This window comes from Solanum stenotomum, chromosome 12 (genome assembly GCF_019186545.1).
Source record: "Solanum stenotomum isolate F172 chromosome 12, ASM1918654v1, whole genome shotgun sequence".
NCBI lineage: Eukaryota > Viridiplantae > Streptophyta > Magnoliopsida > Solanales > Solanaceae > Solanum > Solanum stenotomum.
The window spans coordinates 43,504,951-43,515,621 of NC_064293.1; the positions used below are offsets into that span (position 1 = coordinate 43,504,951).

Genomic DNA, 10,671 nt, shown 5'->3' on the forward strand with positions numbered 1-10,671 from the left:
CGGGACGGGACGGGGGATTTTTTATTTTTTATATACTTATTTATTTGTATTGAAATTATATGTTATTGAATAACATTTTTAGTTTATTTGATTTTCTTTCAATAACATTTTTAGCTAATAAATAATGCTTAAGTTTTCAAAATTCAAATTTCAATTTCAAACTTCAAATTTCAATTTTCAAATTTCAAATTTCAAATTTCAAATTCCAAATTCCAAATTTCAAGTTTCAAGTTTCAAGTTTTAAATTTCAAATTTCAAATTTGTATTTTAAATATTTTAAAAGAATTTAACTTGAAATAATGATGCAGTCTTTTGTTTTGATTTAATACAAAAAACAATAAAATATTAGAAGTTACAATTTACAAATATTAATGGAGTTAGTATTTTAAAATTAAAATTAAAATGTAAGACAATAGTTATATAAAAAAAGACTTAAATAAAGCCTTCAAATTTATTCAATAAAATCTAATTTCAATTTAGAACTTAGAAGTTACAATTTACAAATATTAGTGAAGTAACTAATCTACGCAGCCACCTTCTAGGAAGGGTTCTATTTCAATAAGTTCTCATATGTAAAACTAATATTTGTTACAAATTAGATGAGTAACTAATTTACGCAGCCACCTTCTAAAAAGGGTTCTGTTTCAATTAGTTCTCGGATGTAATCTAATATTTGTATTCTCCTTTAAAATTCAATTCTAATTTCGTATCATATTGACGGTAACATCCTCCGGTGTTGGCAAACTTGCTAGAAACTCTTGTGACTCTAATTCATCATCACTAGATCCAATTACCACATTAATCCAAGCTTCTTGTTTGGAACTTAAGTTTGACAAATTATAATTTCTCCTCTCGGCGTTGACCTAATCTCTAAATAAAATTGATGTTTTCAAACTTTCTTCAGCCAATGAATGTCTATGATCGCCAAGTTGAAACCTTGCCGCACTAAAAGCAGCCTCTGATGCAACTGGTGAAGCTTGAATAGCTAGAACATCACGAACCACTTTGCTCAAAATTGGAAATGCAACGCTTCGTCTACTCCACCATGCTAATAATTCTTTATTGTCATCTCCGTCTTCCACTGTTTCTAAAGATTGATTAAGATATTCTTCAAAATCATCACGGTTAGAAGAGTTAAGACCAAGAAAACCTCGCATATAACTTGAAATTTGAGCTTTACTCTGAGAATTAGAAGTTTGACCACTTCTCCTTAAGTATTTCCTGTAGTTATATATTTTTCATACAAAATTTTTGCTTCTACTTTTATGCTAGACTTACACATTTCACTAAGTTGGATTTTTTTTCGGTAAAATTTCTAAAGTATCATAAAAAGTGTCAACAAGTCCCTGCACACCTCGTAATTTATAGTCAGGATGAAGTAAAGTAGCAGTTAAAAAATTTGAGGAATAGGAAAAAATATTTTAAAAAATTTTCAATCATACCTTCAATTGCAACTCTAAATTTTTCAATCTTTTTGTATTTAGAAAATTGAATTGAAATAACACAAATATTTATTAATACTGATGAAATAGTAGGATAATAAATTTCAGAAAACATGATTGTAGCATCATAAAAAAGTCTTAAAAATTCTAATAGTTCATTAGTTTCTTCCCAATCTTCTTCACATATTCTCTCTAATGGGTTAACATTATTAGCATTAAACACAATTTGTATGGGTCTTTTATATTCGTAAGCAACTGAAAACATTTCGTAAAAAGAATTCCACCTTGTTTTAATATGTCTCGGAATTTTTCTTGGTGGCAAATCACATAGTACACAACTCTCATTAAATTCCCTAATTCCAGCAACTCTTTGAGCATAAAAAAATCTAGGCAACAACATATTCAATTTTCATACAACCATATTTAAATAATGAAATACCATCTCGTACAACTAAATTTAATACATGTGCAACACATCTAACATGAAAATAATTATCATCAATTGGACATAATCTAGTTTTTAACATACTAGCAACGTTTATATTATTAGATGCATTATCTAATGCGACAGACATTACTTTATCTATAAACATGTAATAATCTAGAACACTCAAAATATTTGAAGCTAAATATGCACCAATTTTTTTCTCTACACATTCTTTTTAACTTAAAATTCTTTTTTGCAAATTCCAGTTATGATCAATCTAATGTGCTGTAACAGTTAAATAATCACGTCCATTAACACTATGACCCACGTCTGAAGTTATAGACACTCTACAATCTAATATGCTAAATATACAACAAAGATATTGACAATGTTTACCTTGATATACAAAAACATCAGATTTAACAGTATTTCTTGAAAAACCTCTATAAGTAGGATTATAAGTTTGTTGAATATATTCAATAAAACCGGGATGTGAAGGAAAACTATAAGGCAAACCACAAACAAAAACCATTTTAGCTAAATTTTCGCGATCTCTTTCCTTATTATATTTACGTTGTGTTAGTGGACCACTGGGGTTAGAAGGATCTAATGTTCCTTGAACCATGTTAGAAGCCCCTACCGATTCATTAACATTAATATCAAAATCATTAACTGGAATTCCTTTTTTTCTATTGGCTAATGATTTAGCTTCTTTATATTGAATCGGCACACAAGATAACAAATGTCTATTTAAGCCCCCCGTCCCACCTTGACCTCCACCTTGTTTATGTTTAAAAGGTTGCTTACATTTATTACAAATAGCAATAGAATTTTCCTTATCTAAAGTCATAAATTGCCACACAACAGAAGTTTTAGGGCGTTGATACTTCACCTTCTCCCTTGTAGGAGGTATAAGGGGTGGGCGTCCATAATTTTGCTCCGTTGAATTTGTAGTTTCATTTGGAACATTTGTCACCGGACTAGTAGGTGTATCTTCTAATTCATCTTCTCCCGAACCAACTTCTACTTCTTCACCTGAATTTTCATCAAGATAAGGATTATCACCATAAATTTGTTGTAAAAGTTCATGATCGAGTTGAGCATTTGAATCAATATCATAAGAAGTATCATCAACATAAGTAGAATCATTTGTATTAAATCTAACTCTAGAAGTACCACCACATTTACTCTTATTTTTTTCCTTACTACTTTTTTTAGTAAAATTAAATAATCTACTAATGGCACTTGGTTCCTTCTCTTTTCCTTTACCGGTATCTTTTTTGTTAGAACTCATATTTAATTATATGTAAAGTATAATATAAAAATAATAATAACACAAAAATTAATGACGAAAAATAAAATATAAATATTATGAAACGAATGTACCAAACGTCTGCGTTAATAGCAGACGTTATAACCGATTCTTGAAGCTTGTAGTTTGTTGTAACTTGTAACTTGTAATTTGGAACTCCAATATTTGATAGCAAATATGAGAATTATATATATTATGATATATAATATGAAAACTTAGAATTGAAAGATATGTATTATGATTTAATATGAGACTTAAATGGAATAAAATATTGAGATTTGAGACTTAAGATTGAGAGTTGAGACTTGAAAGAATATAAAAAATAGATGAGAGAATATATGATTTTGTAAGAAATAATAAGGGATAGAGGGGTATTTATAATATTAAACGTGGGTTAAAGTGTATTTATAATAACTTAAGGGTTTAAAGTAAATTATTGAAAGTGGGGGTGGTAGGGGGTGTTGGTTGGGGGAAAAAACTGTCAAAATATCCGTTGGGGAGGCCCACTAGCCGTTGCCCAACGGATAGAATTAAAAAAAAATAAAAAAATAAAAAAATATTTATTAGGGGATCCCGTGAACCGGCCGGTTCATCCGGGCCGGGACCGTGCCGGGTCGACCGGGACCAACGGGTGAACCGGACCGGTACCGGTCCCCTAATCCTGAAGGCCCCATCCCGCGAGATTCAAACGGGACCGTGTCCGGCGAGCCGGTTCTCGGACCGATCGCGGGCCGACCCGGTCCCCCTGCCACCCCTACCTAATGGTGAATAAAGTGATTAAGCGGAGGTGACAGATGTTTATGTAAATTAAGTTGGCTTGATTCTTGAACATCACGGTCATAGAAAAAAATAGTATAGATATTTATTCAAAAATTTGTTAAATTTATAAATATGTAATTATGAACACCGTCATATTATAATACTATCAAATTGAAATAGTAGTTAAACCTCTACTAACACCGTCCATATGGTTTAGAATCTCACGATGTGGCGACTCATGCACCCTAACATACTGGGGGAGTAGCAACAATACTTGTTCTGTACTGAAACATTGGTCCCCTACTTCTTAAATCTGTTAAAATTGTTGACAGAAATGTTTGATTCCCAAATTTTTGGGCAAATTCTTTCAACCAAACGCCATTTGGAAAGCTGTTTAGTTTTTAAAAAATAAAATGAAAAGGACTTTTGAAATAGTTTTGATAGCTCAAGAATGGCTATAAACAGACTTTTGAATTGTAACGTGTCATTAAGAACTATATACAAGTGTTTTTGTTTCTCATGCTATGTGTGGATGTAGAATAATAGTCAACTACATTTCTGTGGAGGGTTTTACGTGCAGCAAGGCAAGAGTAATCAAGTGACGAGACAAACGCCACGATTTAGAAAAACAATTCTCATTTTTTATTTTTTCAAAAACCAAAAATAAAATACGCCGACAGGTTATAAAAAATTAAAAAGGATACTACTCCTCCTTCCATTTTGTATTACTGAACTCATGTTGACCTGACACACACCTTAAGAAAACTTTAATTAGAGGTGTATTTTATTAAATTAACTTATTGACAATGCTTTAAAACTCAAAAAAAAGTAATGTAATTATTTAATACTAAGGATAATCTGATTAAAAAAAAAAAAAACTCTCTTGTTTTGCTAAATAGACAGGGTGAAGGGTAAGTAACTCATTTTGTGCCACTAGATTGATAGTTGAGTTGCCCTTGAGGAAAAGACAAGATTTTTGCTTGTAATAGCAGCCAATCATCAATAGCTTTATCCCTCCTCCTCAATTTTCCTTTTATTTCATGGATTTTTTATGGAGCTCATAACACCTGCTCCAGCTGGCAATTCCAGAATCATACTGATGAACCATTTTTCTGATGTACTTTCCACCAACCATTACCAGGTAAATATGCTCTCCTTCTAGCTATATTGTACATATAGTTCTATGACATGTGTATATGAAGATTCTAAGATTTTGTTTTCAACAGTCTCAGCAGCAGACAGAGCTCCATCTAAGGAGTGACTTCTCTTTTGATGCCAATTTATAGAGCAATCCAAAAGGGGAGGAGAGTTTCATGAAAGAGAGCTTAGGGTCATCAGTAAAGGCAGCCATTGATTTGTACAAAGGAAATTCTGCAATGAACCAATCCTCAATTATGAAGTCTTTAGAGGTATAATACTACTAGTATATGTTTTACCCAATTTACATTCACCATATTTGAGTCTTTTTTGGTGAACTAACCTTAGTATTGCATACTCTTATCAGAAGCCATATGCAAGAACCAGCCAACTTCACCTAGCAAGAAGGGACATGGGGCGACTCGGTGAGAGCAGAAAAGTTGCAGAGGTAGAAAAAGCCCAAGCAGAAACTGAGCTTTTGGACGCGAGAAAGATGGTGAAGGAGCTAAGTTCAAGGATAGAAGAGTTGAATTCAAGAGTAAGTGTCCAGAATCAAGATTTGGAGAAACTAAAGACGGCAAAAAGAGGGGGAAATTGGGGGGATCCTCAGAATAATCAGCACTCCAAAGTAGTAGCAGAGTTGGGATATGCAAAAGAAGAGCTGATTAAGCTTAAACAAGATATGGCTTCTATCATAGAAGAAAAAAGAAGAGCAGAGCAAGAAATTGAAACCTCTAGTTTGAAAATGCAAACTTTTTCAAGCAAAGTAGAAGCATTAAGGAAGGAGGTTGAGGAACTTAATGAAGAGCTCGTGCTAGTTGAGCTAGCTCGAATAGAGGCTATTAAAGAATTCAGAGCAATTGAAGTTCAAAGAAGGGAAGACGCGGAGAAACATTCTGCAGCAATGGAGGAGAACAGGAAGAAAATAGATAACATGGTCCAAGAAATTCAGATATCAGAGGAGCTACAAGAAAAGCTGGCCTCGACAACTTCAGATGTCCAAGTTTTGCAAAGTGAATTGAAGCAAGTCAAGGAAATGGACAGATGGACTCAGAAAAACGAGAGTTTGAGGTTCGGGTCTGATTTCCTGGAAAAAGACTTAGCATTGTTGCAGTTATTGAAACAAGAGTTGGAGACAGCAAAGAATGAACTAGCTTCCATTAAAAGAGACAGCTTTCAGTTCATGGCTTCAATGGACGTTGTGAGGAATGAGCTCAAACGCATCTCTGAGGAATCAGCTCAATTAAAGAAAAAGGGAAACAAGGCAGACTCGACAATTCAGAACCTCAACACGAAGCTTCTGAGGGCAAAAGCTAAACTGGAAGCTGCATCAGACAATGAAGGAAAAGCAACCTCTATTGCTTCAAGTTTATTGCTCAGTCTTGAACAATTGACAAATGAAGCTGAAGAATCTGAGAAAGAAAGAGTGACTGCCATTGAGGAAGCTGCAAAAGTCAAAGAAGAAATTCAGAAAACACAATCTGAAACAGTCTTGGCCGAGGAAAGATGGGAAGCTGCAATACAAGAGCTTGAAACAATCAAATTATCAGAAGCTACTGTCCTAAGCAACCTAAAAAGACTTACTGATGTAACTATGAAAAGTAGAGCATCCGCTTCCACCTCCACAATAACTATTTCAAGATTTGAGTATGAGTACTTAAAAGGACGTGCAGGACAGGCAGTTGAAATTGCTGATAAGAAAGTTGAAGCGGCTGAGGCTTGGGTAAAAGCTTTGCAAGCAAGTGAAAAGGAGATCTCAATGAAGACAGAGGCCATCAGAAAGGAAATCCAAGAGCTTAAGATGGAAGAAGAGCAAAAAGGCCTGAAAGTGGAACATTCACCTTCTGTAAGGATGTTGGTCGATATGCAGTTGCAGAAATGGGAGGAGATACATGGAAAAGACCTGGAACAATCTCAGGACGGTTCACGTACAAAATCCAACTCAATAAGTGGAAAAATGACACCAGCAAGACGAGCTAAGTTCAGAAAGTCAGCATCTCCTGCACCTCGAACACCTAGAGCTTCTTCCTTCGCGGTTAGGAGAAGAAGAAAGGTAATACCAAACATAGCTAAGTTATTTATTAGCAAGAGCAATGATGAGAACCTGTAAGCTATATTATTGCAGCTGCAAATACTTGCCAAAGTTTTCTGATGTAAGAGATACGATCCCACTGAATCCTAGTGCTGTTTGTCTCTGCATGTTTTCTCTGATGGATGGCTTGTTCATCCTGAGATTCTGTATAGTGAGAGCAATAACAAGAACGAGAAAATTCACACAAGAAACCAACTCTTCACAGACTTCACATCAGAACAACATCACCCAATTTTACTTGTTTTACTTTGTCCCCACCAGTTGGAAAGGTTCAACAGATACAAAATTTGGTGATCTTGATAAATCCTTATTCAACTAATGAAACTTCTGCACAAGAGAAGATTAATAATGCAAGTAATTAATCTTCTTGTCCTGTACACCTTTTAATGTATGTCTTCAGATATACACACCATCTTGTTCTCATGATACACTGCACAGGCACTGTTACTTCAATAGGAGGGATACGAGTACAACTACATTCTTGAATACGAGTGTCATGTTTAGGACGTGTCACAGGGCCAAATAAAACTACCCTTAAGCAGCCTCAGCCTCCCTAGAGACATTAATAAGGTAACTCCAGTAACAGATGAGCATTCACTTAACAAGCAATAGCAGAGGCGGAAAAGTTTCTAACCATTAATAGACAGATATTTATGGTAAAACACACACTGTTATTCATCACATATATTCTGATGCAAACAAACAAAAACAACTACTTTCAGTCTTCACCACTGTTTAACTTTCTTCAATTTTTTTCTCTTTTTGGGTGTCGATGTATTCAGAGTATGGGGATTGTCCTAACAAATATTAAATAAAGAGACAAACAAACTACACAAGAAAAACTTATGGTTTATGTGCCTCAAACAACATGAAAGAATAAATCTTAAAATTTGTGAACTATAACAAAAGATGATCCCACTATCAAAACTTTTGATCTTCTTTTCACAGCCTCACTGAGAATGTGATGGTGCCTGGTTCATTACATTGTTACTGTGCATCTGCATGGAAGACTCTGACAGTAATACTGCTGCCCCCTTTGTAATGGTTTGGCACTGGGAAATGAAAGAAGGTGGAGGAGGCTGAGATTTATATATCTGATTGTATGCAAGATCATCATCAAACTCATTTGCATCATTTGCAGCAGGAACTGATGCAGTTGAGACAGGTTGGGAAATAAGCTGTGGTTCAGGAAGGACAGTACATTGTTGCCGAGTCTGAGAAGGCGCACTAATGGGTAGTGATGCTGTTGGGACAGTCGTGTACACTTTTGAACCCGACTCAGGCACTGATTGAGCCGCCATGACCTCCTTATAAGCTACTGATGGAGGGTTTATGACACTTTGTGGATGCAAGGGTGGCAGATTGGACGCCATCACTGCTGCATGATTAATGTTGGGCAGCACTGACATACTGTGAGATTGCATTTGCTGCACAGGAACTAAATATATTGGGTATTGTTGATTCAGAGGATAAGGAGTTTGTTGTGGCTGCTGCATGGGAACCTGATAAAATGGATAACAGGATGATACTGGCAAAGGACCGCTAGGATAATGAGGTACATAACAGGCACCACCATGAACATACTGCATTCCAGGTTGGGGCTGCTTCCCATCCAATGTCTGAGGTAGTGGATACCCAGAAACCTGAACCATTTTTGGCGTCTGAATGAGAGAGGGATTGGCGTTGGAGCCTTCTGCTTCGAAGAGACTGTGGGAGGCCATACTGGACATAACTTGAATAAGTGGCTCTTGGTGAATTCCAACTTTAGGTTGAAAACCCGTACTTCCAACGATACTATCGCTGTGGAAATTAACCAAGACAGAGGCCCATAAGTACAGATTTTAGAGGAGATAATTACAACCTAAGGTAAGGAACAGATCCAAATAAATGCATGTATCTTATTTTTAGTGTTAAGTGTATTTCTCAACGAGCAATCAATGAAAAGGCCACCACTAACTTGAGCATATAGATTCATAAGCTCAAGAAACCTTAGATGTCTCCTTCTGGGAATAATAAAGAGGAAAAGAGCGGCTTACAAGTGAATAAACTGAACTAAAGCAATCCAGAGAACAGACCGTCAGTTCATAAAACTACAGTAACCATACAAATAGCATAACAAACTAGAATACAGGCCAAAGCATTCTACCTGGAGGTACTACACTGTAGAAAATTATGGATTTCTCTTCTTCTTTTTGGGGAGGGCTGTCAGTTAATCCCAAACGAAATTCTACTGTGGATTCATTACACTAATTTGTAGCTCTTAACAAGGTCTTTTTTTTTCTTCTTCGAGTGAAAATCAAAGAACCCTGTGAGTCAAAAATATAAATCAATATGTTCCTCAGCACCTTACTACCCTTCTCTTCTATTGTCACAGAGAAGTAGAATTCAATTGAAACAAAAATACTTACTTACTTATACGACACAAGTATTGGTGCAGAACTCAACCCATCAGACCAGTAGGTCAACCAAAAATCTAAACTTTTGTTAACCTACATACTATCAATGACTCCAATAGCATAACTAGAAAACAAACAGTAACATCAAATAGAAAAAGAAAATAGTACCTCTCTACTGAAGCTGATGATGAGGGTACTCTGACTCTTTTGTCCAGCAAATTGACACCACCATCCTCGGCTTGAACTCCAATAGCAGGTATATTAGACATAGAAATGGAAGAACTGGTCGACCCAAATGAAGAGCTAGTCTCCAAAACCATAGACTCAGGCACTGAACCACCACCAAAATCCAATGTTTGCTTGGCATCTCCAGCACTCCCTCCAATTGTACTCAAATTATCACCCTGTCCCTCTGAAGAAACAACCGAATTGGACCCACCCAAATTTTCAAAACCGATTAACTCATGACCAAAGCCTGAATCAGTTGATTGACCCCTTCTAGCGATCCGAGTATTATTCAAAGCATCAGAAAACCAAGAATCAGCTTTAGAATCAAGTAGGGCCGAACCCAACGATTCAGGTTTGACGGGAAAGAGGAATAATCTGATACGGGAAGATGTAACAGACGCAGTGATGGTCCTATCGTGTTCTTCGAGCATGTTCTGTAAGTCCTCATCGGTGGTGACGGTGATGAGAGAATCAAGTTCCTCGTCAGGAAGCTGGTATTTGAGATAAAATGGACGATTGCCGTAAAGGGTACGAGAAAGATGGGCAGAAAGGGCGGAGAGAGAAGAAATGGTGGTGCGACGGTCGACGGCGACGACACGGTTGTCACCGCCGGCATAACAAAGAGTTTTATCGTGAGGACGTTGAACTATATGTCCACCATAACTGCATAAAAGGCGGACCTTGGTGGTCGGAGTGGGAAGAGGTGGTAAGTCCAAGAGGGAATCGGTGGCGGTAGACGGCGGAGCCGGTGATGGTGGGTCCATTTTAGGCGTATACGGTGGCGGGATCTGGTATGTTGAGAACAAAGTGCGAAAGTTAAGGAAGTGTGGGGATTTATTTTGGTGGTTTTAGAAGGAACCCTTTTTTGCTTCTCTTCT

General features: G+C 36.2%; 2 protein-coding genes across 3 annotated transcripts; one reads left to right on the forward strand and one right to left on the reverse strand.

The window, feature by feature from the left end:
* Window positions 1-5,171: 5,171 nt before the first annotated feature.
* On the forward strand, window positions 5,172-7,274 carry LOC125848713 (protein PLASTID MOVEMENT IMPAIRED 2). Of its 2 annotated transcripts, none has more exons than XM_049528639.1 (2): window positions 5,172-5,349; window positions 5,445-7,274. In XM_049528639.1, the coding sequence occupies exons 1-2, from the start codon at window positions 5,254-5,256 to the stop codon at window positions 7,185-7,187; spliced, it is 1,839 nt and encodes a 612-aa protein (XP_049384596.1). In that variant the 5' UTR covers window positions 5,172-5,253; the 3' UTR covers window positions 7,188-7,274. The 2 variants fall into 2 exon arrangements, with proteins under 2 accessions (XP_049384596.1, XP_049384597.1); XM_049528640.1 differs by having other exon boundaries at window positions 5,177-5,349; window positions 5,448-7,274.
* Window positions 7,275-7,789: 515 nt separating this feature from the next.
* LOC125848411 (uncharacterized) lies at window positions 7,790-10,671 on the reverse strand. The gene is made up of 2 exons (XM_049528265.1): window positions 9,734-10,671; window positions 7,790-8,969 (listed from the first exon to the last, which is right to left on the reverse strand). The coding sequence occupies exons 1-2, from the start codon at window positions 10,555-10,557 to the stop codon at window positions 8,120-8,122; spliced, it is 1,674 nt and encodes a 557-aa protein (XP_049384222.1). The 5' UTR covers window positions 10,558-10,671; the 3' UTR covers window positions 7,790-8,119.

What these genes read in the sequence shown, in the direction of transcription:
- LOC125848713 (XM_049528639.1), top strand. Translation starts at nt 5,254, where the DNA reads ATGAAAGAGAGCTTAGGGTCATCAGTAAAGGCAGCCATTGATTTGTAC. An exon ending in CAATTATGAAGTCTTTAGAG is followed by an intron (nt 5,350 to 5,444) that starts GTATAATACTAC and finishes TACTCTTATCAG; the next exon opens with AAGCCATATGCAAGAACCAG.
- LOC125848411 (XM_049528265.1), bottom strand. Translation starts at nt 10,557, where the DNA reads ATGGACCCACCATCACCGGCTCCGCCGTCTACCGCCACCGATTCCCTC. An exon ending in TCATCAGCTTCAGTAGAGAG is followed by an intron (nt 8,970 to 9,733) that starts GTACTATTTTCT and finishes TAATTTCCACAG; the next exon opens with CGATAGTATCGTTGGAAGTA.